Source organism: Saccopteryx bilineata, chromosome 9 (genome assembly GCF_036850765.1).
Source record: "Saccopteryx bilineata isolate mSacBil1 chromosome 9, mSacBil1_pri_phased_curated, whole genome shotgun sequence".
NCBI classification, from domain to species: Eukaryota; Metazoa; Chordata; class Mammalia; order Chiroptera; family Emballonuridae; genus Saccopteryx; species Saccopteryx bilineata.
Genome location: NC_089498.1, coordinates 30498727 through 30525276, shown reverse-complemented (window position 1 = coordinate 30525276; position 26550 = coordinate 30498727). Strand labels below are relative to the sequence as shown.

The 26550-nt window shown below is 45.7% G+C and overlaps 1 protein-coding gene across 1 annotated transcript in view; it reads left to right on the top strand.

Annotated features, from left to right (window-relative positions):
- Positions 1–4707: 4707 nt before the first annotated feature.
- Positions 4708–26550, top strand: part of LOC136313593 (polycystin-1-like protein 2) — a 115982-nt gene continuing 94139 nt past the window's right edge. The window contains 9 exon segments of the mRNA XM_066244119.1: positions 4708–4822; positions 4825–4990; positions 7317–7492; positions 7601–7765; positions 10448–10606; positions 10609–10632; positions 12918–13028; positions 17179–17229; positions 17232–17325. Coding sequence (XP_066100216.1) covers positions 4708–4822; positions 4825–4990; positions 7317–7492; positions 7601–7765; positions 10448–10606; positions 10609–10632; positions 12918–13028; positions 17179–17229; positions 17232–17325 — 1061 coding nt within the window.

The window sequence follows — 26550 nt, the reverse complement described above, 5'->3', positions numbered from 1 at the left end:
GGCCTTCCACATAGTTTTCTAATGGAAGTCATTAAAAGCTTGGCCCCCACAGATAAGAGACTGGTCCTGTTCAGCCTGTGAGTCAGCAATGACATTGAAGCATGCCCTGGGCTCTGTCTGTCAGGACTATTCCAGAGGGCTTGGAAGGGCTCCTGGGGAAATGAAGGGGGGCAAGAGTCAACCCCAAGAACCTGGGCAATGGGGCCAGGCTGGCAAACTGAGTCCTACTATGTACCAGCCATGGGATAGGCAGATTTTATTTTAAGTGAGAGGAGGGGAGACAGACTCCTGCATGTGTCCTGACTGGGATCCACCTGGCAACCCCTGTCTGGGGCCGATGCTAGAATCAATCAAGCCACTGGTTGTGAAAGAGGAGGAGGGGGAGAAAGGGGAGAGGGAGGAGGAGAGAAGCAGATGGTCATTTCTCATGTGTGCCTTGACTGGAGATCGAACTCGGGACATCCGCATGCTGGGCTGACTCTATCCACTGAACCACCTGACCAGGACCGGGATAGACAGAATTTGAGACATTATTTCTTTCCTTCAAGAAACTCACAAAATAAAAACCCAAATGACCATCAGTTGATGAATGGATAAATGAAATGTAATTTAGCCATGGAATGGAATATTATGCAGCCATTGAAAGGAATGAAGCAGTGATAGGTGCTCCGACACATGTGAACCTTGCAAATATGGTGCCAAGTGAAAGAAACTAGACACATAATTGTATGATTCCATTTATGTGAAATATCCAGAACAGGTATAGCCATAGAGATGAGAGCTGTGATTGCCAGGGGCTGAGGGGAGAGCGGAGTAGGGAGCAAAACAAACAAAAAAAAAAGACTTATGTTGAGAGCAAGGTAATGACTTAAGATAGACTATTAGACACCTGTATTCTATGAAGTCTGTGGTCACCCTGCCATGAGAAACTGTTTACCTGACACCTTTTTTGAAGGTTCCAGGGTCCCACTACATTGTAAAGCTCCTTTCTGTGACCTTGAGCTATAAACCTACGTCGACCTTCCATCCAGAGCTGTTCTTGTTTTAATAGCATAAACTATGGCTTGGTGTCTCCTCTATCCCAACCCAAATGACCTATGTAGGTATTTTCCTAAAGAAAGGTATCCAGAAGAACTCTGGTACTAGTACTTAGAACAATTTTTCCCACCACTAAGATAACAGTAATTTTGGCAACTTAGTTTTGACAGCTACCTTGAACAACAAACATTGTTCAGGAAGGCAAACAAAGGTGGGGAATTATTAGTTCTGGGAAACTCTTCATTAAATTATTACTTTATAAACCTTCATTGAGTGCCCAAAGAAAAGGAAAAGAAATTCAGATGAGAGAAGCGTATCATATGAGACAAGTTGTACAAAGTTCACAAAAGAAGTGAGATTTGAGCTGAATCTCAAAGGTAATTAGGGAAGGACTAGGGAGAACGCAGTTCCTGGCCGAGGGGACAACGCAGGAGCACACGGAGGTGTGAGGACAGGTCACCGCCATTAATTAAGATAGGAAGAGGTGTGACTTTGAGCTTGTGGGAGGGAGGGGGATGATAGGCCCATGAGATAAAAAAAATAGTAACTTATTATTTTTGAACAGGTAACACATTTACATGGCACAAAATAGAGAAGTTCTGACCCTGGCTGGCTGTCTCAGCGGATAGAGCATCAGCCCAGCATGTGGTCATCCTGGGTTCGATTCCCAGTCAGGGCACACAGGAGAAGCAACCATCTGCTTCTCCCCCATCCCTCTCCCTCTCCTCTCCCTCTTCCTCTCCAGCAGCCAGTGGCTTGATTGGTTCGAGCATAGGCCCTGGGTGTTGAGGATAGCTAGGTTGATTTAATCATTAGCCCTAGATGGCGGTTGCCGGCTGGATCCCAGTCAGGGCACATGCAGGAGTCTATCTCTCTAGCTCCCCTCCTCTGAAAAAGAAGAAGAAGAAGAAAAAGAAGAAGAAGAGGAGGAGGAGGAGGAAGAAGAGGGAGGAGGAGGAGGAGGGAGGAGGAAGAGGAGGAGGAAGGAGAGAAAGGAGAAGAAGAAGAAGAAGAAAAGGAGGAGTTTTTAAAAGTTGCCAAGGAAATTAAAGTTTGTTGCCTTCTCAGTCTCCCACTCACATAGTTCCCCCACCCAGGCAATCATTATTGCCAGTCTCTGTATGTCCTTTATGAGATCTATTATACATATGCAAATAAACATTCACACGTCTTTATGTAAATATCATTAGAATATCAATAATGTCTCACACTTTGTCTTTTTTCTTTCTTTCTTTTCCTTTCCTTTCCTTTCCTTTTTTCTTTCTTTCTTTCTTTTTTTTTTTTTTTTTTTTTTTTTAGAGAGGGAGGGCGAGAGCGAGAGAGCAAGAGAGAGAGTGAGAGAGAGAGAGAGAGAGGAACATCGAGCTGCTCCTGTATGTGCCCTGAGCCCTGACCAGGGAATGGAACCGCCAATCTCTGCATTCCAGACAATGTTCCAACCAAATGAGCTATCTGACCAGGGCTTAATTTTTATTGATTTTCAGAGAGACAGAGAGAAGAAGGAGAGAGGGGAGAGGGAAGGGAAGCATCATTTGATGTTCCACTCAGTAGTGCATTCTTTGGTTGTTTCCTGTGTGTGCCCTGACCAGGGATCTAACCACAACCTTGTTTCAGGACAACACTCTTATTCTACTGAGATAATCTGCCAGGGTTACTTTGCTTTTTTATATTAGCAGAAATCTTAGAGATCCTTCCATATTTGTATACAAAGAATTTGTTCCGTTTTTAGTGGGTTTATAGGATGTACCACATTTTGTTAGCCGATTTCCTATCAATAGACATTGATAGGTTGGATGAGGGGACAACACAGATGCACACAGAAGTATGTTGTTATGTTGTTCCCAATTTTTTTTCTTAAAAAATCCAGCAGTTAATATGACATGTCACACATGTATGAATTTATCTGTAGGGGAAATTTCAACAAGGAGAATTGCTACATTACAGAGCTTGTGCTTTTCAAATTTCTTTTTCAGAGTTCAGTTATTTATTTATTTATTTTAAGAGGGAGGGAGAGAGAGAGAGACAGGAAGGGAGAAAGAGGGAGGAGAGAGATGAGAAGCATCAACTCATAGTTGCGTCACTTTAGTTGTTCGTTGATTGCTTTCTCATATGTGTTTTGACCAGGGGACTTCAGCCAAGCCAGTGACCTCTTGCTCAAGCCAGTGACCTCTGTGTTCAAGCCAGCAAGGCTGGGATCATGTTGATGATTCCAGTCAAACTGGTGACCCCGCGCTCAAGCGGGGTTTTGAGCCAGGGACCTCAGCGCTCCAGGTCAACACTCTATCCACTGTGCTACCACTGGTCAGGTCAAAGTTCAGCTTGTTACTGAACATGTTACAAAAGAGGTTTAGTTATAAAGACCAAAGCCTGTGTCATCATCGGACTCCTCAGAATCTTTTTTCTTTGCTTCCACTCTCTTCTCCTCAGCTGGGGCAGCAGTGGTGGAGGGGGCAGGACCTCCTGCTGGTGCAGCACCAGCTGCTGGGGGCAGGTCAGCCAGCCCCTGCACTGTAGATGAGCCTCCTGATATTGACCCTGGGCCAGAGCCTTTGCAAAGAAGCTGGGCCATAAAGGTTCAACATTTACACCAGCTGCTTTAATGAGAGCATTGATCTTATCCTCTGTGACTATCACCCATCAGTGTGTAGGGTGAGGTCTGAGGAGATGTAGGCAAGCTCTGAGACAGCGGCCATGGTATGGGTGAGCGCCGGGTGAGCTTGTCACCCAATGAAGTGAGGGCCTCACCCCAACGCACCCTTAGCATCCTAGGAAGGACCCAGCACCTTCCTAGAAGCTGGGGAGAGGGACTGAAATTTTGATAGATATTGTCACACTGCCCATAATAAAGGCTGTACCAATTTATTCTTCCATCGGCAATGGGTAAGAGAGCCTGGCTGCCCATATTTTGGGGGATGTGTTTGGAATATTGTCAGGGCCGGAGTCTTTATATATATAAACAGAGAAGTTTAAACTTGACCTACAGACCATGGACACCCACAGGACTGTTTAGACACTGGATGAGGATGGGCAGGTTTGAAGTTTTTAAAGCTTATTTTCATGATAACATCAAGTATATGTTGTAGGAAATTTTTGTTCTCTAACAGGCAAGAGTGGTAATGTGATGAATCACAAATAAGCTCCATTAGGCTTTAAGTCATGCCAGAGACAATGCAATTACCTTTAGGCACAGTAGCCATTCAAGACAATAAGATTGGGTATGAATGTAACCTGTTTTTTTTTACAATCCCATAACTCTAACTTTCCTGCCATTTTTCTTTTATCACATTCTTCCCACAGGCTGATGACTTCTAATGAAGCATTTGGCCTTCAAGGGTCACAGTATAAAACCAACAGCGAGGAATTTTTATCGCAAGCTAACAGCTGACCGAATGACAAGAAGACAGGTGATATAGCAGCTTTATCGTCCTCTAGAAAACCATTGTGTAAATTAAATATATTTGGAGCTGGCATTAAACAAAGCCAGGGGAAGCGAAACCGCAGACACATTCACCCTCAGTCTTTGTTTCTCAAACAAGAGGTAGTCGCTATTATTTGATACAAAGAGAGAAGGAAAGATGGATGGCAGCTGGTTGTGAAGGCAACTGCGTATGAAGGACTGAGAGACGGCCCCCCACCCAGGCTCTCCGGGGGTGGTTCGGTGGTTGGAGGATGAGTGCAGCAGGCTTGGTACTCCTGGGGCTTGCTCTGAGGTTCATGGACACTACTGCTAAGTCAGAGGAGGGCAGCTTTTGCCCTGAGAGCCAAGTGACTTTCAGAGACTCTTGCCTTTTGGCTACTCTTTCTATGGTGCCCAGAACTGGTGTGAGAGGCTAGGAGGCCATTTGGTCTTTATTCATGATGAAGGCACCCAGTAGTTTCTACAGAGGCACATCTCTCACGACAGGGAATGGTGGATTGGACTCACAGGGAACTCGGCTCAAAATGGAGTGCTGTGATCACTATGTTTTACAGGAACTTGTTGCTGCAACTTTAGCATTACTCCCTACCCAAAGCTTCATAGAACAAATGAATATGTCCAGTTCTCATAGTAAGGAAACCCTCTTCTTTGGTTGTTTTGTAGATCAAATAAAATAATTCATGCACAGGCCTGACCTGTGGTGGTGCAGTGGATAAAGCGTCAACCTGGAAACGCTGAGGTTGCCGGTTCAAAACCCTGGGCTTGCCTGGTCAAGGCACATATGGGAGTTGATGCTTCCTGCACCTCCCCCCCCCCCATAGTGAATAAATAAAATCTTCAAAAAAAAAATAATTCATGCACAGTATTTAGCACAGAATCTGACACATAGCTGACACTCTAACTTGCATTTCTTTGCAGATGCCTAATAATAATATTATCTAGGAATAATATTATTCATAGATATGCTTTGGTTCTTTCTAGAGTAGTGTCCAGCTCTATCCTGAGTGCTTTATGTTTGTTATCATGGTGAATCCTCACAATAACTGATAATATAATTGTTATTGCTGACTATTTTACAGGTGATAATTGCTGTCTCAGGAATAATTGCTAAGCTATTTTCAAAGCACTTGTATTTCTCTTCCACACCCCATCCAGGCCGCCTTGCTATGACACAGAAGCAGGCCTAATGCTTAGCATGACTCAGTTCACATTGGATAGTCTCATTTTAATGATCCTTTACTTTGGGAGGGGAGGACACCTTCTCCCAACCCCAGCACAACCATGAGTCCTTCTCCATGTACCTATAGGACCTTGTCCACACTTCTGTGAGAATCCTTTTTTCTTTTTTTGTATTTTTCTGAAGTGAGAAGCAGGGAGGCAGAGAGACTCCTGCATGTGCCCGACCGGGATCCACCCAGCATGCCCACCAGGGGGCGATGCTCTGCCCATCTCGGCTGTTGCTCTATTGCAACTGGAGCCATTCTAGTGCCTGAGATGGAGGCCAGGAAGCCATCGTCAGTGCCTGGGCCATCTTTGCTCCAATGGAGCCTTGGCTGTGGAGGGGAAGAGAGAGACAGAGAGGAAGGAGGGGGGGAAGGGTGGGGAAGCAGATGGGCGCTTCTCCTGTGTGCCCTGGTTGGGAATCAAATCCAGGACTTCCACATGCAGGCTGACGCTCTACCACTGAGCCAATCAGCCAGGCCAGAGCCGTAAGAACCCTTTTAAATGACTTTAGTTATTTAGGTGTCTTCTCCCTAGACAATGAGCTTGTCAAGGAAAGGAACCATAATCCGGCCAATTTTCCCTCCCAGTGCCCGCACGTATCAAAGAATGGACAAATAAACTTTTGTATGTAATCCTTACACCTGCCCATCAGGTAGGCATTGCTACTCTTATTTTATGGGTGAGGAAAATGAAGTCCAGAGAGAGGAACTGCCTTGCTCAAGAAGACACATCCAGGGAAGGGCACTGAGGTCTGGAGCCAGTGTCCCGCCATCTCATACTGCACTGTGGAAGCTGTTGGGTTTTAGAAATGAGAAACTTGGTCTGGGCTAAGTAACCAGAGAAATATGCCTGAGAGGGTGGAAAGACTTTAATCAAGGAGGCAGATGGGCAAGCTCATTTTTGGGAAAGTCATGGCCAATGGATGCAAATCCTGCAATCTGTCTTCAGGCAATATCTTTTGAATGGTTTCTTGCTTTATAGATGCAGCAATTTGTGGCTTTCTGTATATTGAATGTCCATCTATATGCACTTAAAGGGGGTGGGTCTATTTAAAATCTCTAGGAGATACTGCATGGCTTTATAGAAAATGAAATGGATCTGAGAAGGCTGATATGTTACAGCCTTCAATACAGAATGTTGTCTAAGGGGCAAGGAACAGGGCGCTGGGTGCAACGTGATGGCATTTGTGAAAATAGATCTCAGGCACACACGGATGCCAACACATGGATAAAATTCAGCCCAGAACAACTTGCAGGAAACATAACAATAGTAGGAGTAATCCAAGGTTGGGAAAGGGAAGATGCAGTCACTGAAAACCCATTTCACTCTTTAAAATTATCCTGTTTGTATGAATTTCTTTTCTTTAAAAAATTAATAAGTACATTTTTGAGTCTTCACAGTAAATATTTTGTATCTAGTGTTTTCTAGATCTCTAGTGCCCTCAGAATGCCCCCCCCCCACACACACACACCACTTCTTGCAGTAACATCATTAGGTTCAAGGATCTGAAGAATCCAGAAGTAAAGAAAACTGCTTCCATTTTACTCAGCAGTGCCCAAGTATATCTGACAAAGGTGCCCTTCCTATGTGAAATACTTTTTAAGATCCTGAGGCAGACTTCTGTGCTCTTTTTTAGATTACGGTTAAGTAGAGCTGAAAGCATCCATTTATTTAGTCAAACCACCTTGTACAAGCTCTCCAACTTGGGATCCCAGCGTGCAGGTCGACTCCTTATGTTTGAGTGTTGGAAGATAACTGCTAGGAAATGGCGGCCCTTTGCCGACATGGGGAGGAGGGGCCTTCAGCTTGTCGGTGCTGAGTGAGCCCCCCCACACACACACACACAAAGAACTGAGCTGGGGCCAGCCTTGTACATTAAAAGGATCAGAGGAAGTCCTGGTGGCTGTGTTCCCATGGCAGGGCCGGCGATCTGGCTGGATACCTCCCACGTGAACTACAGCCACTGGCACGGAGGGCAGGCCTCGCCCGCTCCCCACACCTGCGGCTACATTGGGAGAGGCCCGTGGGCCGGGTGGGCTGCCTCAGAGAACTGCACACGGTCGGCCGCCTTCATCTGCGAGTTTGGTGAGCGGGCCTCTGTTGTGGCGTCTACTTCCTTCGCCTTGTCTCTTTCTGTCTCTCCGTCTCTGTTTCTCAGTCTCTCTGCTTCTATCTCTGTTTCTCTCTAAATGTCCACCTGTGTCTAAGCGATGCTCTGCGTCTGTCTCTCTGTCTCTCTCTGTCTCTAAGTGCCCACCGGTCCCTGTCCTTGTGATGCTCAATCTTTCCATCTCACTCATCCCTCTAGCTCACATCCTCGCTCCCCCTGTTCACTTACCTGCCTCATGGTCTTGCTTGTCTCTCTGTGTCTTTCTTCCTCATACACCTGCGTCTAGGGGGAAATGGTCACTCAGCCTTGACTCCTGCTTCTTGGCCAGCCTTGGTCTGAGCCCCCTCCCCCACTCCCACATCCCACCTGCTCCCAACTGCTCTTCCCTTGTGCCCTTCCTCACTGCCGCCCATGCCTGCCCCCGCTGAGGCCTCGGGGACTGTGTATGAGACCCTGCAGGAGTGGGCTGTGGCCACACACTAGGCCCTGTCTACCAGCTGCGGGCTGACAGTGAGGCCTGGTCTTGGAGCTGAGTGTCCTCCTGGTCCCCTGACCCATAAACCAGGATTGCTAGAAGCTTCTGGGCTTCCTGAGTCCAGCCCCTTCCCTGGCTCTAAGCTCCTGGCTCCCAGGCATCGTCCTGGGTTTGGACACTCACAGGAACCCCTGCTCTATTCCTCCCCTCTCCCAGCTTTAAATAGGTACACACAGGCTTAACTCCCCCCGTGTGACTAGTTCTGAAAATGTGGATGCTCCTGGGAAGCCCTCCTTGGTCTGTGCATTGTGCAACCTCCCTCTCTTTTTATCACAGCTCCCTTAAGTCCCTGCTCCCTTTGCCAACTTCAAGCATATCTCTCAGACTCTACCAGTCCCCAGGGTCTTGGCGCCCTGGCATGAGGTCACACTAGGAAGAACTAACGAGCATCAGACAGAAGCTCCAGCGCTGAGCTAGGCACTCCATGTTCATTTATTCATCATAATAGAAGTCCCTGCCCCATTCTATTTTAGGCCCATTATAAAGCTAAGAAAAGTGAGGCTCACAAAGGGTAAGTTCCACCTGACCGGTGGTGGCGCAGTGGATAAAGCATCGACCTGGAATGCTGAGTTTCCCAGTTTGAAACACCAGGCTTGCCTGGTCAAGGCACATATGGGAGTTGATGCTTCCTGCTCCTCCCCCTGCCCCTCTCTCTTCTCTCTAAAATGAATAAATATAATTTAAAAAAAGAAAGAAAGGGTAAGTTCCTTGTCCAAGACCATCCAGCTGGGAAATGACAGAGATGAGCCCTGAACCAGGCTTGCCTATGTGAGAGAGAGAGACTGGAAGATGCTACAATGTTTGCTTTGAGAACGAAGAAAGGGGCCACAATCCAAGGGATGCAGGAGGCCTTGTCCTAGAAGCTGGACAAGGCAGGAAACCGGTTCTCCCCCAGCAACTCCAGAAGGAACCAGCTCTTCCACATCTTGAGATTTGCCAAGTAAGGCCTATTTTTGGACTTCTGACCTTAATAACTATAATATGATAAATTGGTGTTGTTTTAAGCCACTGAATTTGTGGTAATTTGTCATAGCAGTCATACAAATTAACACAGATATTGGTCTCAACCCCGTTCCCTGGCATTCCTACCAGACAGACAGGCCTGAGTTTGAATTCAGCATTTCCCATATGCTGGCTGTTCACACCTGAGCCAGGTCATTCTTTTTCAACAAATATTTACTGAGCGTGGACAGTTGCCAGGAGCAGAGCTGGTGTAGGATGTTGGCACAGTGACCTCACTGAGCCCCACATTGCTAACGGGGAGAAAAATAGCTCAGCTCATAGGGTTAGTAAGAAGATTCCCTGAGGCCCTGGCTGGCTGGCTCAGTGGTAGAATGTTGGCCCAGCATGTAGATGTCCCTTGTTCAATTCCCATTCAGGGCACACAGGAGAAGCAACCATCTGCTTCTCTATGCCTCCCCCTCCCCTTCTCTCTCTCTCTCTCTCTCTCTCTTCCTCTCTTGCAGCCATGGATTGATTGGTTCCAGAGAGTTGGCCTTGGGTGCTCAGATGGCTCTGTGGCCTTCATCTCAGGCACTAAAAAAGATGGCTCAGTTGCTGAGCAACAGCACAACGGCCCCAGATGGGCAGAGCATCACACCCTAGTGGGCTTGCTGGGTGGATCCTGGTCTGGAAGCATGCAAGAGTCCATCTCTCTGCCTCCCTTCCTCTCGCTAAAATACAAATAAATAAAATAAAAAGACTCCTTGAAATAACTCATTCGTTCGGCAAATGCTTGTTTAGCATCTATCATGTACCAGGTATTGTTTCAGATAAGGCTCAAGGACGGTACTTGAAACAGGCAGAATAATAATTGCCGCACGGATAGCCCATATTCTGAATGTACTAACTCATTTCATCTTCACAATGACTCTAGGGAATATGCTATAGACTCTCCCCTATACAAAGGAGGCACAGAGCAGATAAGTACTTTGCAGATCCCAGGACTGGATTTGCCCCTGAGCAGTCTTGCTCCCGAGCCATACTCACCCTGCTGAGCCAGCTTCTGCTGTGTCCTTGTAACTCACAGTCCTGACCCCTGAGACTCTTCCACTTCCCACCAACCAGGCTCTCACCCATCCAAGACCTTAGGCCTCCTAAATGTCACCTTACCTTTGTACAGGTGTCGGCCAGAGTCTAGCCTGTGAGGGCCTCAGTGCCACCATGCACTGTGGCTCGGATGAGGTCGTCCAGATCCAGGATGCCTTCTACAGGCGCCAGACTCCCCACTATTGCACCCCGGATGCTGGGCGACCCTTGGGCCTGGAGGAGGAATGCAGCTGGTCAGCATCAAGGATAAAGTGGCAGGTAGGACCCAAGGGCTCCATAGCTCTGGCTGTGGGCTCAGGGCAGTACCCAGTGTTCTGTGCCCAGCACAGGGTTCTGAAAGGCTTGGACAATCCTAATATATGTCCTTTGGCTCCAATCTCTGCCCACAGCACTGAGTTGGGAAGTCAAGGAGCTATATAGCTCACCCCTTCACTGGACCCCTGTGGGTCGGGTGGGCATTTTGCTCCCCACCCAACTTGGGTGCAAGAAACATCACTTTCTTTTTATTTTAATTTAATTTAAAAAATTTAAAAAATACTCAAAATATATAGACAAGAATAAAAAAAAAATTTCGGCAAACTCATAGACCCACTACCCAACTTTGTCAAATCTTTTTTTTTTTTTTTTTTTTTTTTTGTATTTTTCTGAAGCTGGAAACGAGGAGAGACAGACAGACTCCCGCATGCGCCTGACCGGGATCCACCCGGCACGCCCACTAGGGGGCATGCTCTGCCCACCAGGGGGCATGCTCTGCCCCTCCGGGACTTCGCTCTGCCACGACCAGAGCCACTCTAGCGCCTGGGGCAGAGGCCAAGGAGCCATCCCCAGTGCCCGGGCCATCTTTGCTCCAATGGAGCCTTGGCTGCGGGAGGGGAAGAGAGAGACAGAGAGGAAGGAGTGGGGGGATGGAGAAGCAAATGGGCGCTTCTCCTATGTGCCCTGGCCGGGAATCGAACCCGGGTCCCCCCGCACGCCAGGCCGACGCTCTACCGCTGAGCCAACCAGCCAGGGCCCAACTTTGTCAAATCTTAATATTATCCCATGTTTGCTTAAGATTCCCTCATTAGAGCAGAATAGAGACAGAGGAGCGATCAAAGGATCCAGAAGGAAAGCGGACAGAGGGAAAGGGGATGAGAGGCTGATAGGATGGGATGAGAGCAGAAAAGCAAATCCTGGAGGGAAGGAGGAAGGGCGCTGTGGGGAGGGGTTCGGGGGAGGGAATGTTCTGGAGAAAATGGGGGAGGGGAGAATGTATTTGGGGGGACACTAGAATCTATGTAAACACAATAAATTAATAAAAAAAAAAAGATTTCCTCATTAATGAAACAAATACAACATTGGATATACACCTGACGCTCCTGGGAAGCCCTCCCTGGTCTGCTCCCATCATGAATTCAGTGTTTATTAATAAAGTGTGGTTTTTTATTGCTGCCTTCTATGTATGCAACCCTAAGTGTTATATCGTATTGCTTTGCAGGTTTCTAATGTTTATTAAAATGGTATCATATTGTCTGTCATTCTGCAATGTGCTTTTTTCTCTTTTCCTTCATTTTATTTTACCTTATTTTATTTTCTTGCTGGTTTATGGATTTCATCTATTGTATGACAATGTGTCTTTTCCTCTGGGGAGAGCTGTACAGGTTGAGTCCTAACCCTTGCCCTTGTGAATAATGCTGAACAAATGTTCCTGGAGGCTCCTCTGGTTCAAGTGGGAGTTTCCTGAGGACCTGTTTTTCTAAATGAGATGAAATCTGCCTCTAAGCTGCATTTGCTGCAAGGCAATGACTTGCTTTCAGGGAATATGGGGGCTCTCTGAATCCTCCTCAGGAGTGCAAAGCCCTCAGAAACCTCTATCATCTAGGACACGGGGGAGCCCTCTCTTCTCTGCTGCAGTGACACTGCTGGGCCTGCAGAGCCCTGAGAAAGCAGGTGGTCTGCTGTAAGCCAAGAAGGAAACCAGGGCATGCACCTGCCTGTCCCTTATCCTGGGGTTCCCTGTATGTGTTCATTCAGCGGCATAAGCAGGAGAGCGAGCTATCGGTATCAGGATGACCCTGAAGTTCTGGCCGAGGCTCTCCACAGTCCTTCCTCCTCTGGGCACCTGGTGCCCTGGTAACCACACGTTTCTTAATCTTGTCCTCTCTTTGCTAGTTCTCAGGCTGTAGGTTTCAACTTTAGCCCCTTTGACTAGATGCTGCTGGCCCAGTGGTTCTCAAAGTGTTAACATCACCTGGGAGCTTGTGAGAAAAGCAGATTCTCAAGCTGCCCTCCACATCTCCTGAATCACAGGCTCTCCAGGGAATTCTGGTGCGATCTAAAGTTTGAGAACCACTGGGCTGGACCTGAACTACTTGAAGATAAGACTCCTACTTCTTTCTCCCCCAGTACCTACCACACTGCCTAGTCTTCAGTAGATACCAACTGATGCTGTTGGGCGGATGCTGGGTGCATGAATGAACGTGAGGTCATTCATCTCTGTCTGAACCTATCCCTTTATGTCCTCTCCACCATTCCTGCTTCTGCTGGGATGCACTGCTTCTCAGGACAATGCCAGGGGCTGCAGGAATGCCAGGTGGCAGCAAATGGGACCTTCTTTGGAGACCTGTGCCCTACCCGGGGCAGCTACCTGTGGGTGCAATACCAGTGTCGGGAAGGTGAGTCCCCAGCTTGCCTGGGCATGGGAATTCTCTTCTTATTTCTGTGCCAGGAACAGCCTCCCTTGCAGCAGAGGGAGCAGCCACCCATAGGGCTGATCCGTGTACTAAGAGAGACTTCCTAACTCAAAATGTTGTCTGCTGGCCTGGCTTAGCGCAGGGATAAAGTATGTATATTTGAAGGGTCCTGTTGTAGAAATGAGCTGTCAAGCCAGAAGTTTTTTAAAAAAGATTTTTTTTTAGCCCCAGGACCCTTCAATTTAAATTTCATGGGGGGGGGCTAATAAACATAACAGAGAAATCGAAGGTTATTTGATTGAGAGGAGTTAAAAGGTCTCTCCCACATAACCTACCATTCAAACACTGCCCTCCCATAGGCTGCCTTTTTAGTACACACAGAGGCTTTTTAAAAATACAAATCTTGAAAGCCATAAAAATAACCTGCATTATCACAATCTACAAAAGTTTTAGCCCTGGCTGCTTGGCTCAGTGGAAAGAGCATTGGCCTGGCATATGGATGTCCCGGGCTTGATTCCCGGTCAGGGCACACAAGAAAAGCGACCATCTGTTTCTCTCCTCATCCCTCTCCCCCTCCAGCAGCCAGTGGCTTGATAGGTTGAAGTGTGGCCCCAGGTGCTGAGGATAGCTTGGTTGATTTGAGCATTGGCCCCAGTCGGGGTGCACATGGGAGTCTGTCTCACTATTTCCCTTCTTCTCAGTTAAAAAATAATGTTTTATAAATCAGGAAGGAAGATAGTTCTACAATCCTATTCCCCTAACCAAACCATTTCTTTCCTGCTTTTTTTTTTTAATTTTTATTTATTTATTTATTTTTTACAGAGACAGAGAGTGAGTCAGAGAGAGGGATAGACAGGGACAAACAGGAACGGAGAGAGATGAGAAGCATCAATCATTAGTTTTTCATTGCGCTTTGCAACACCTTAGTTGTTCATTGATTGCTCTCTCACATGTGCCTTGACCGCGGGCCTTCAGCAGACCGAGTAACCCCTTGCTGGAGCCAGCGACCCTGGGTTCAAGCTGGTGGGTTTTTTCCTCAAACCAGATGAGCCCGCACTCAAGCTGGTGACCTAGGGGTCCCGAACCCGGGTCCTCTGCATCGCAGTCCAATGCTCTATCCACTGCGCCACCGCCTGGTCAGGCTCTTTCCTGCTTTTAAAATAAATTCTTTCCTGCTTTTGAAAATGTTTTCATAGACATGGCTGTGTATGAATTCATATATGTATATTTTTATAAAAATATAATCATATAAACTATATTAGTCTACAACTCACTTTTTTCAATTAATAATATATCCTGTACATCTCTATAACTGCATAGTATCCCATCATAAGATTATGTCAAAATTTAACTAGTTCTGCTATTGATAAACATTCAGGTTGCTTCTGATCTTTTTTTTTTTTTATTGTTTTTTTTTTTTTTTTTTTTTTTTTGCATTTTTCTGAAGCTGGAAACAGGGAGAGACAGTCAGACAGACTCCCGCATGTGCCTGACCGGGATCCACCCGGCACGCCCACCAGGGGGCGACGCTCTGCCCATCCTGGGTGTCGCCATGTTGCGACCAGAGCCACTCTAGCGCCTGGGGCAGAGGCCAAGGAGCCATCCCCAGTGCCCGGGCCAGAGGAAGGCGCGGCGGAGGGGTGGAGAAGCAAATGGGCGCTTCTCCTGTGTGCCCTGGCCGGGAATCAAACCCAGGTCCTCCGCACGCTAGGCTGACGCTCTACCGCTGAGCCAACCCGCCAGGGCTGCTTCTGATCTTTGTTTGTTACGTATCACTCTCTTGTACTTTTTTTTTTTTGCACAAGAGAAAGAGAGAGAGAGAGAGAGAGAGAGATAGGAAGGGAAAGAGATGAGAAGCATTGACTTGTAGTTGTGTCACTTTAGTTGCTCATCATTTCTTATACATGCATTGATGGGGGGCTCCAGCTGAACCAGTGACCACTGACTCAAGCTGGCGACCTGGGGGTCATGTTGATGATGATCCTATGCTCAAGCTGGCGAGCCTGCACTCAAGATGGATGAGCTTGTGCTCAAGCAGGCAACCCTGGGGTTTTGAACCTGGGACCTCAGCATCCCAAGCTCTATCCACTGCACCACCACCAGTCAGGCTCTTGTACATTCCTGTCCACAGACCTTGACATGTGCCCAGGATTTTTTTTGAAGGAGAGATCCCTAGTAGAGGAAATACTGGGTCACAGAGTATGTGCATTTTAAATGTTAATAGCTGTTGCCCAATTGCCCTCCAAAATCACTGTATTGATTTAAATTGCTATTAACAGTGTATGAGAGCACCAGTTTCCCCTACAGCTGTGAGACCACATTATGCCATTTTCCAACACATTAATCGGTCAGAATGGCAACTTGTATTGAGGGCGTGTGTAATGGTGCAAGGAGCTCTGAAGGGAAAGGATGAGTCTGGGAATGCTGGGGTCCCCAGGCGCCATCCAGGGGAGTAGGGTCTGTAGGTATTGAAGGGAGAACCGCACAGAGGAATGGATGCAGGAAAGAGAGGGTGTCATGGAAGACAAGTTTTACCAGAGACATTAGTTTGCTGGACCTGCTTGGGTGGAATACGAGTGAGCGAGGTGTCTCAATTCTCTTTTCTGGGAAGAGGAGGCCATGTGTTTTTGGCAGCGCTTTCTCTTTGGTGGTTTGGCTAATGGACCGAGAGTGCCCTTTGGAGACCTGCCAGTCCCGGTGTTGTTGTCATTGGACAGACGCAGAGCTTAGGGCAGGGGGTGAGCTGGGTCTGGCAACCACACGGTCTAGATTTTCTACCCCAACTTTGTTTCAAATATCTCGCACCCTTGGAAACCAGTGTGTTCTGATCACATGCAGGTTCTGATTTGCAGAGGGAGGGACTTTCTCCAGAAGTCCCCACCCATAACTGTGCCCAGAAGGGCCTAGCTGCATGTGACTTCCATCAGTGGCTATGAATCAGGACCTTGATGAAAGTCCTTTTAATGGCATTCAGCTTCTTTGGCCTTTTCCCATTTGTACTCAGAAATGAAAGATTATGCTGCACAAATTAGTCCAGAGCTGTGTGAAGACCCAGCAAATTCTACCCTTCACCTCATCCTCCATGCCAGCTTTTGAAGCTCAAGGTTTTATAAAATTTAATGTGCACTAAATGGCTTACAATAAATCATCAGCCACTTTAGCCAAGTAGATTTTCTTAAAGGTGCTTTGCCTTTTGTCTTTGTAAATGTTACAAAATACATTTGGACAATCAATAGAATGCTGGTTAAATAAATTATGGTACATTGTGCGGCTATTAAAAAGAACTGGGTGGCTCTAACTGAATTTATATAGAACATTCTTCAAGATATACTAAGTGAAAAAAAAACACACAACAGGAGGTGTCAAATAATGAATACAGTATGCACCATTTGTATAAATAGAAAAGTACGTACGTGCTTGGGAATGTGTGGATATCTCTGGAAGGTGACCCGGGATATGATAACGGTGGTTGGCTCTGGAGAGCAGAGCTGGGGGGCTGAGGTATGGCAGTGGAGGTGGGGGGGTTGTCTATTTCAAATTCTGTATCTTCGTTATGTATTACTTATGAATCAAAAATAAAATTCAAAAGATCTTTAAAAAGTAAAACTAAAATATTTAAAACTTTTAAATCCCCACCTAAAGATGCAGGACAAGTGGATAGAAGAGAGTCTGTTTTAAACTGCATTTTTTTGTGTGTGTGTGTGACAGAGACAGAGAGAGACAGAGAGAGGGACACATAGGGACAGACAGACAGGAAGGGAGAGAGATGAGAAGCATCAATTCTTCGTTGTGCCACCTTAGTTGTTCACTGATTGCTTTCTCATATGTGCCTTGACCAGGGGTCTACAGCAGAGCAAGTGACCCCTTGCTCAAGCCAGTGACCTTGGGCTTCAAACCAGCGATCTTTGGGCTCAAGCCAGCGACCATGAGGTCATGTCTATGATTCTATGCTCAAACTAGTGAATCTGTGCTCAAGACTGATGAGCCTGCACTCAAGCTAGCCACCTCAGGGTTTCAAACCTGGGTCCTCCACATCCTAGTTCGATGCTCTGTCCACTGCGCCACCGCCTGGTCAGGCTTAAACTGCATTTTAAACTGTAGCATATATGGCATTTTGTGTTTCCATCTGCAGGCCTACAGCTGACGGTGTCCAATGAGAGTTTCATCTTTGACAATGTCACCATCTCCTGACGTGGCTCCTCTCTCCCTACGTTGGAAACCTGTCCTGTATAATTAGTATGGGGGGTGGCCACACTTTTGATCCCTACTATCCCCCCAAGTAAGAGAAATCTCTGAGCCTTGAGTCAGGATGTATCCATTGATTTTTAAATTTTTTAAATTTATTACTCATTAATTTTAGAAAGAGAGGAAGGGAGAGTAGGTGGGGGGAAACATTGATTTGTTATTCCACTTATTCATTGATTGATTCTTCCATGTGCCCTGACCAGGGATCGGACTTGCAACCTTCGATTACCAGAAAGATACTCTAAACAACTGAGTTACCTAGCCAGGGCTGTTTCAGTCCATTTTTGCTGCGTAACAAAACATCCCAAAACTTACAATAATAATTATTATTCATCATGGCTCTTTAAATCAGCTAGGTAGATTTTCTTATCTGGACGCTCAGCTGGGTCAGGATGGCCTAGAAAAGCCTTACTACATGTCCCACGGTCAGCTGAACGTCAGTCAGCTAGGGGCACGTATTGCTCATCACCCAACATGCTAGCCTGGGCTTGCTTGAAGAGTTTCTAGCAGTGAGTGAAAGCAAGGCCCAATGTGCATGCCTACTTCAAATCTCTACTTCTGTCACATTTTTAATGACCCATTGGCCAAAGCAAGTTTTGTGGCCAAGCCCAGATTTGACAGGTGGAGAAACAGACTACACTTGTTGATGGAAGAAATGGCAGAGCCACAGGACAAAGGGACATCCATATGGGAATGGGAGAAATTGGTGCTTACCAGTTTCTCATTATGGGACCTGCATGAACAGCCACGAAGAGCTGGGCCCTTCCAGCTTGGCTCTGTATAGACTCTCCTGGGGCACTGTCGGAGGAGTTGGTGATGGGGTAAAGAAGATGCTCACCTGGGTATAAAAATAATAGTAGCAATATTAGTAACAGTCCAGTCAAGCAGCTTTCACACATAATCTCACTAGACCTGTGCTGTCTAACGTAACAACCACTGGCTGCATGAGCTACTGAGCACTTGAAATGTGGTTGTGCTCAATTTAAGATACACTATAAAATGTAAAATACAGGTGGGATTTTGAGACTTAGCACCCCCCTCCTCAAAAGAATGTAAAATAGTTCACTAGTAATTTTTATGTTGATTACACGTTAAAATGATAGTACTTGGGATATACTGGGTTCAAGAAAATAAATTACTAAAATTAATTTCACCCATTTCTAACTTTTTTTTTTAGCAGTAATGAGAAACTTGAACTTGACACGTGTGTCTCATACTCATTTGCACTGGATGGTGCTGAGCTAGATAATTATCCTCTTGTTTTCACAAAGGTCCAGTGGTATTGCCCAAGCCATGCAGTTAGCCAGTGGTCTTCCTGTGATGCAAGCAGGACTGTCTGGCCTTGAACAGAGCTCAGGCTCTGTGGCCCCTGGTGGGTCATGCAGCGCACAGCACCGGGGCCCAGGGCACTGCCCTGACACAGTAACCTCCACCTCCTGATAATAGCTAAACCCAATTCATAACATTTTAAAGTCCTCCCTGGGCCTGAGTAAGCTCCACTCTGCCCTGCTGGATGCCCCAGCTGGAAGGGTGCCCCAGACTGCTTTAGACAATCCAGGTCCTCTTTGGATTCTGGGGTTCCTTACAGGGACCCCCCAGTTCAATATGGAGCCCCTGAAGAATCCTGGAGGCCTGAAAGCCTGTCTTCTAACCCCAAAGTACTTCCAGTTCTATCCTGTGGGAGCTGGAGTTACCAGCCCGGTGGGTGTCGGCATTCCCGGAAGCACTGGGTAGGGTGAGGCCAAGAGGGGCCAGTCCTGTCCGCAGCCCAGATCTGCTCCAGTGAGCGTAGTCTCAAACTCAGCAGTGCTCCCAGGTCTTAGGCATCGTGCCAAACGCAATGGTGTCCAGAGACTGGGGTTCTAATCCCAGGCATAGCGAACATATTAGACGTGGAAATGATCCCTGCTCTTGGGTTTCTGTTTCCTTCACTGTCACATTTATTTTGATGGCTGCCTTGATTGGAGTAAAATGAGAAATTACATGTGAAGATGCTTCAGGAAATAAACCGTTATGCAAAGTAATGCAAATACCCATGGCATTGTTCTATAGGTTTCTTTCTATTTGCTACCATTTCATCAGTAAAACAACAAATACTAAGTTACACAATCCTTAACCTCCAAATTTTATAGAATTTGGCATAAGTCAAAATTCACTGGCCTGACCAGGTGGTGGCGCAGTGGATAGAGCATCAGACTGGGATGCAGAAGGACCCAGGTTCGAGATCCCAAGGTCGCCAGCTTGAGTGCGGGCTCATCTGGTTTGAGCAAAAAGCTCGCCAGCTTGGACCTAAGGTTGCTGGCTTGAGCAAGAGGTTACTCAGTCTGCTGAAGGCCTGCGGTCAGGGCACATATGAGAAAGCAATCAATGAACAACTAAGGTGTTGCAATGAGAAACTGATGATTGATGCTTCTCATCTCTCTCTGTTCCTGTCTGTCTGTCCCTGTCTGTCCCTCTCTCTGACTCCCTCTCTGTCCCTGTAAAAAAAAAAAAAAAGTTCACCGTCTGTAACCCTGCTTACACTTTCAGCTACACAAGGACTTTCTGGTAATAAACAAACAGTAATTAAAAACAGGAGCAAATGGAACAAAATGCAAGTATTTGTCAACTCTGAATGGTGCATCTAAGGGTGTTTGTCATATTATTCTCTGGAAATCTCTGTGTGATTAATTTTATTTTCAAGTGCTAAGACAAATAACAATAAGAAAAGCCTAACATTTGCAGTCCCTCGGGGCATTAGCTCTAAGTGAAGGTTACTGGCATATTTTTTTTCTTTCAAAAGAAAGAGATGGTGATATCCCCCACCATCACCCCATCTGAATAATCCAATTTCCTTCCCTTTAAAGATTTGTTAGACTTTGAAACCACCCACCCACCTTCTTCTATCATTTTAATTAACATTGGGAAATATATTTCTAATGCTTTCTAATCAGTATTAGCAGTGTATGGCCAGGAGCTGCCATCATGGTCATTCACATTCAGGTTCTCATTGAATTTGGGCAGACAGTAAAGAAATGGGAGAGTCAGAGGATGGTGGGCCATTCTGTTTATTGGTGTCTCACCAAGTCAGGCAAGCCACCAGAAAAGCCAAGGGAAAAGCAGAAAATCTGCTTTTCTCATGGAGGGCAAGGGATCAGGGAGGAGAGAAAAAGAGATCCTCCTGCACCTCTCAGTAGTGGGGGCAGAATCTCCCTTCCAGTAAGCATTAGCATAACAATGGCCCTTCCCAAGCAGGAAGGTAAGTAGCCCTTTCACCCAAGGAGCGGCCATTTTAAACAATAAAAATGAGCAAAACCAGAAAATACAGATTTTACAAATTTATTTGCCCAAGAAGCAACCTCAGCACACAACTTACACTATGGAAAATTGCACGAGTTTTAAGTATATAGAAGTCACATATGTTGTGTGAATGTGTTGGGCAGATAAAATGTATTATGCTCACTTTGTTAAAGTGGTGCTGCCCACGTGGAGGCCGTTGCCCAGGTGATATTAATGTGTGTCTCTCTGGGCAGGCAGAATCCTTGTAGCCTGGGGCTTGGTTTTGGGATTAAGCCTTTCCCACCCTTTTTGATGTGGGGGCGGTACAATCCAATCATGCCTCAGAGAAGTGACTTTGTATTAGAGACTACCCTATTTTGTATATTGGATTAAAGGTTGTGAAGCTACACTATAAAATAGGGGCAGAACGGGAGCTTGTGCTCTTGGTTCCTGGGATGATTAGCATGAGAGAGCAGAGGGAGCAGAGCAGAGAGCAGAAAGAGGCCATGTGGCCAGGAGAAGCAGCCAAGATGGCGGAGTGCTGAGTGAGATGCCAGTTTGTGCAGAGTTTGTATCTGGGTTAAGGAAGGAGATGGGGAACTGAGGAGAATAAGGCTGGTGAGCTAGAAACCTTTGATTCTAGGAAACTCAGATAAATCAGTGGCTTTGTGAGCACTGAATGTGAATGGGTTTTGGAGCCCAGTGTGTGTTTTTACTTGCCCGCCGGGTGCAAGCTAGAATTAAAAATGATGGCCCACCAACTTTTGGCTCCGTTGTTTCTTTACCGACTGTCCAAATCCAGTGCAAACCTGCATGGGCTGGGCTGCTCTGATGGTGGCCCTGGCCGTGCCTCCTGGCTTTGCAGAATGTCACTGAGCTTCTCTCATATGTGTTTGTGCAGACTTCTACTTCTGATTAACTCCTTATTAGGCTAAGGCCTAACTCGGATGCTCTATCTCCATTGTAGATAAATAACAGGAACTGGTGGGGAGACTCCAACCTCCAATAGGAATGGCATAATAAAAGTCAAATGATTATTACTTTAGAAGCCCCTTCTCGCCTTGCACGCCTTGCACTCCTATGTCTTATGTACGTTTACATAGCAGGCTGTTCTGTTTCTCTATTGTGGAAAACTTCCTACATTTCTGAAATTGTATCATGTACCTTACAGAACAATTAGCATTAAGGTGAAATGTGTCTAAATCTAGCTTTAGGTAACTCAGCACCATCTATTGACAGAGCCAGGGATTGCTGTTATTCTTCAGTGTATTCAGTCACCTCCACACATACCAGTTCTGGAGGAGGACTTCTTTGGAAATCAATGATTCACAAGCCAATGTAAGCTTTAGAGTAACTTTGATGTACACAGGGTGTCGGGAAGCACAGAAGAGAGAACTCCGTGGATGATGGTCAGAAAAGACTGCAGAACTGAAGTCCTTGCTAGGGTACCAGAAATAGGAGGCAGGAGCAAAGGATATAGAGAAAGGAAAGTCATGGATGTGGAGGAGCATGGTACCCCCAAGTAACTGAGCACCTCACTATATTAGGAGTTCAGGGATATGTGGGAGAAATGAAAGGTAGTGCTGAAAAACTCAAAAGGGGTCTAGTGATGAACAGTCTTGCCAACTGCCAGTTTAAAGAGATTGTTTTTAAGAGAACGCAGGACCTGGCTGGTTGACTCAGCAGTAGAGTGCGGGCCCAGCGTGTAGAAGTCTGGGTTCAATTCCTGGTCAGGGCACACAGGAGAAGCAACCAGCTGCTTCTCCACCTTTCTCCTTCCTCCTCCTCCTCCTCCTCCTCCTCCTCCTCCTCCTCCTCCTCCTTCTTCTTCTTTTCTCTCTCTCTCTCTCTCTCTCTCTCTCTCTCTCTCTCTCTCTCTCTCTCTCTCCTTCTCCTGTAGCCATGGCCCTGGGTGCTGAGGATGGATCCATGGCCTTGTCTCAGGTGCTAGAATAGCTCAGTTGCTGAGCAATGGAGCAGCAGCCCCAGATGAACAGAATATCAGCCCCTTCAGAAAGGGGTTGCTGGGTGGATCCTGGTTGGGGTGCATGCGGGAATCTGTCTCTCTGCCTCCCTGCCTCTCACTTGATAAAAAAGAGAATGAGAGAATGCATTATTTATTTTTTTATTTTTTATTTTATTTTATTTTTTAGGTGAGAGGAGGAGAGATAGTGAGGCAGACACCCTCATACACCCTGACTGGGATCCACCTGGCAGCCACATCTTAGGCCAATGCTCAAGTACTGAGCTATTTTTAATGCCTGAGGCTGATGCACTCAGACCAACAAGCTGTCCTCAGTGCCTGGGGTAACACTCAAACCAACTGAGCCACTGGTTGCAGGAGGGGAAGAGGCAGAGAAGGGGGAAAAGGAGGTGGAGAGAAGCAGATGGTTACTTCTCCTGTGTGCCCTGACCAGGGATCCAACCTGGGATGTCCATATGCCAGGCCGACACTCTATCCCCTGAGCCACTGGCCAGGGCCAAGAGTATGCAGTTTAAGTACCAGGAAACAGTCTCTGATTTGTGGTGCAGGAAATTCTCTGGAGGGTACAAAAATGGGGCAGGGGGAGAAGTTGGACTGAGATGCAGTAGCAGCAACACAGGCCCACCAACACTGAGCAGTATTGGATGCATGATATGTCCCTGGGGAAGGGGTGTCACTTTGGGAGCTATGGCTCCCTTTGGCTAAAGAGAATTCCTGAAGATAGTTCATCTGTGAGCCCTCAGCTGCTATCACACCAGGATGCTGGGAAAGGGGTGCAGGCCTTGGTCTTGAAGGATGAAATCTGGGTGACACACCACCACATCTGCACGAAAGGATATACAAGAATCTTTAGGCCACGGAATTACATAATCTGTGATTATTAGTATTGCCAGTGTTAATTAATACTCACTGGGTAATTTTAAGGAATAAATGGTGCTACAAAAAGTAACTGGTACAGAGATAAGTCCAAAAATTGGGTAATTATTACTATTATATTAATATTACATAAAAGTACATACTACTTTTATTTTAATAGGTTAAGTGCATAAATGTCATCCTATTATACAAAAAGCTACAACATTTGAATCTATTAGATGCCAGATACTTATTCAACCATGGTCTCATTTAAACCTTGCAACCCAGCCAGGAATAGCTCTTACCTCATTTTATGGACAAGGGCACTGAGGCTCAGGGAGGTTGAGTCATTAAGTTATGCACGTAACCCTAGGAGTCCTAGGAGGCCTCATTTCCCGTTTCCTACACTTTCCATTCCATCACACTGTCTGATTTGGTCAGATGGCTTTGTCCACCAAGCTGGCTGGTGATTCGTGAACTGCATAAAAAATGACACAGACAATGGTGTTCTTAACAACTGGACATTATAAGCAAAGACCAAAAATGTTAACTTTCTTCTCTTTCTTTTTAAGTTGCATCCTATTAACATCAAATATCAAAGCAGTGTATACAAATCAGTGAGTGACAAAGTCTTGAACAATTTTTTATTTAAGCATAATACACATACAGGGAAGTGCACAAAATTATACAGGTCAATTAATTTTTACACAGTGAACACACCAATGTAGACAGCACAGAGATCAAGAAACAAAACATGACCAGTCTTTCAGAAATCCCCCTAAGTTCCCTAATGATTCTAATATCATTGAATAGTGTGACCTTTATTTAAAACTTACATAAATGGAATCTTATTAAAAAATATATTTTTTTAATTTATTGATTGTAGACAGAGAGGAAGGGAGGGAGAGAAAGAGAGAAGCATTCATTTGTTCCACTTAGTTGTGCATTCATTGAATGCTTCCCATGTGTGCCCTGACCAGGGATGGAACCCTCAACCTCGTTGTTGCAGGACAATGCTCCAACTGACTGAACTAACCGGCCAAACTAAAGTATATTCTCTTTTGTTTGACTTCAGTTCAATAGCGCATTTTTGAGATTTACCTATACTGTTGTATATAATTGTGATTTTTTTTTCTTATTTCTGTATAACACCTCATTGTGTGACTATACCTCAATTTACCTATCCATTCTAGCATTGATAGGCATTTTGAGTGTTTTCCCATTTGAGGAGTTATAAGTTGTGCAGCCATGATCACTGTAAGTAAACGTCTTTTGGTGCACATACGTACACATTTTTGTTGGGTTTATACGTAAGAGTAGAATTACACAAATGCGTAGGATCACAGCACAGGTTTTTAAGTAGCTGCCTCCTTCTCTTTGTGTTCTGAGCATATCTTCCCTTTGCTGGCAGCAGTTTCTAAAACCCCTTTGCAGTCTTCTCCCTTGGGTCAGATCCCTGGGAGAGAAATCATAAAAGATCCATTTCTCTGCTTTTTAGTTCTGGACAATTTCAGTTAGCACTGGAATTTAAAGGACATAACAAAGTGCTTTTTCCAGACAGATCACTGAAAAACAGGCTGGAGTTTGCTATTCAAAACCATCCACAACATATTCATAAAGAGTTAGCATTTTCTTGTTCTAAAATCTATATTAACTGATATTAACAATGACCACTCCAGCATTCTTCTGACTCATGTTGGCTGGTAGATCTTTCTTCAATTCTTTTACTTTTAATTTCTTTATATCATTATATTTAAAGTGGATTTATAGACAGTACATAGTTGAGTCTTAATTTTTTAATATTCCATATGGCACAATAATTGGTATATTTTGAGCATTTACAATTAATGTAATATACGTAGATTTAGATCTTTTACTTTGGTATTTGTTTTGTTTGTTCCCCGTTTATCCCCTGCTCCGAGTTCCTCTTGACTTTTTTTTAATTTTTATTATTTATTTATTTATCTATTTTATAGAGACAGAGAGAGAGTCAGAGAGAGGGATAGATAGGGACAGACAGACAGGAATGGAGAGAGATGAGAAGCCTCAATTATTAGTTTTTCGTTGCAACACCTTAGTTGTTCATTGATTGCTTTCTCATATGTGCCTTGACCGTGGGTCTTCAGCAGACTGAGTAACCCCTTGCTCGAGCCAGAAACCTTGGGTCCAAGCTGGTGAGCTTTGCTCAAACCAGATGAGCCGGAGCTCAAGCTGGCGACCTCGGGGTCTCGAACCTGGGTCCTTCGCAACCTAGTTTGACGCTCTATCCACTGCGCTACCTCCTGGTTAGGCTTGACTTCTTTTTAATTACTGAATATTTTTAGTATTCCATTTTATCTACTGGCTTTTTGTTGTTGTCATTGTTATATCTCTTTGTATTGCTTCTTTAGTAGTTGCTTTGGGGATTTCAATATACATGTCTAACCTTTCATATTCTACTTAGAGTTACTATTATACCACTTCAAGTAAAATGTTGACACCTTACCAGCAATATAGGTCCTACCTTTGCCTGCCTACCTTTATATCATAATTGTCACATATAGGACATTTACATACATCAAAACTCGTTTCAACAGCCCTGGCCGGTTGGCTCAGCAGTAGAGCGTCAGCCTAGCGTGCGGAGGACCCGGGTTCGATTCCCGGCCAGGGCACACAGGAGAAGCGCCCATTTGCTTCTCCACCCCTCCACCGCGCTTTCCTCTCTGTCTCTCTCTTCCCCTCCCGCAGCCAAGGCTCCATTGGAACAAAGATGGCCCGGGCGCTGGGGATGGCTCTGTGGCCTTTGCCTCAGGCGCTAGAGTGGCTCTGGTCGCAACATGGTGACGCCCAGGATGGGCAGAGCATCACCCCCTGGTGGGCAGAGCATCGCCCCATGGTGGGCGTGCCGGGTGGATCCCAGTTGGGCACATGCGGGAGTCTGTCTGTCTCTCCCTGTTTCCAGCTTCAGAAAAATGAAAAAAAACAACAAAAAAAAACTCCTTTCAACAATCATGCATATTTTAAAGAACTTAAGAGTAGAAATAGTCTATATAATAACCAAGATATTTACCATTCCTTGTGCTCCCCTTTATTCCTGAAGTGCCAAGTTTCCCTGTTATCATTTCCCTTCAACTGGCAAAACTTCCTTCAGCATTTCTTTTAGAGTCAGTTTTCTGGCAACAA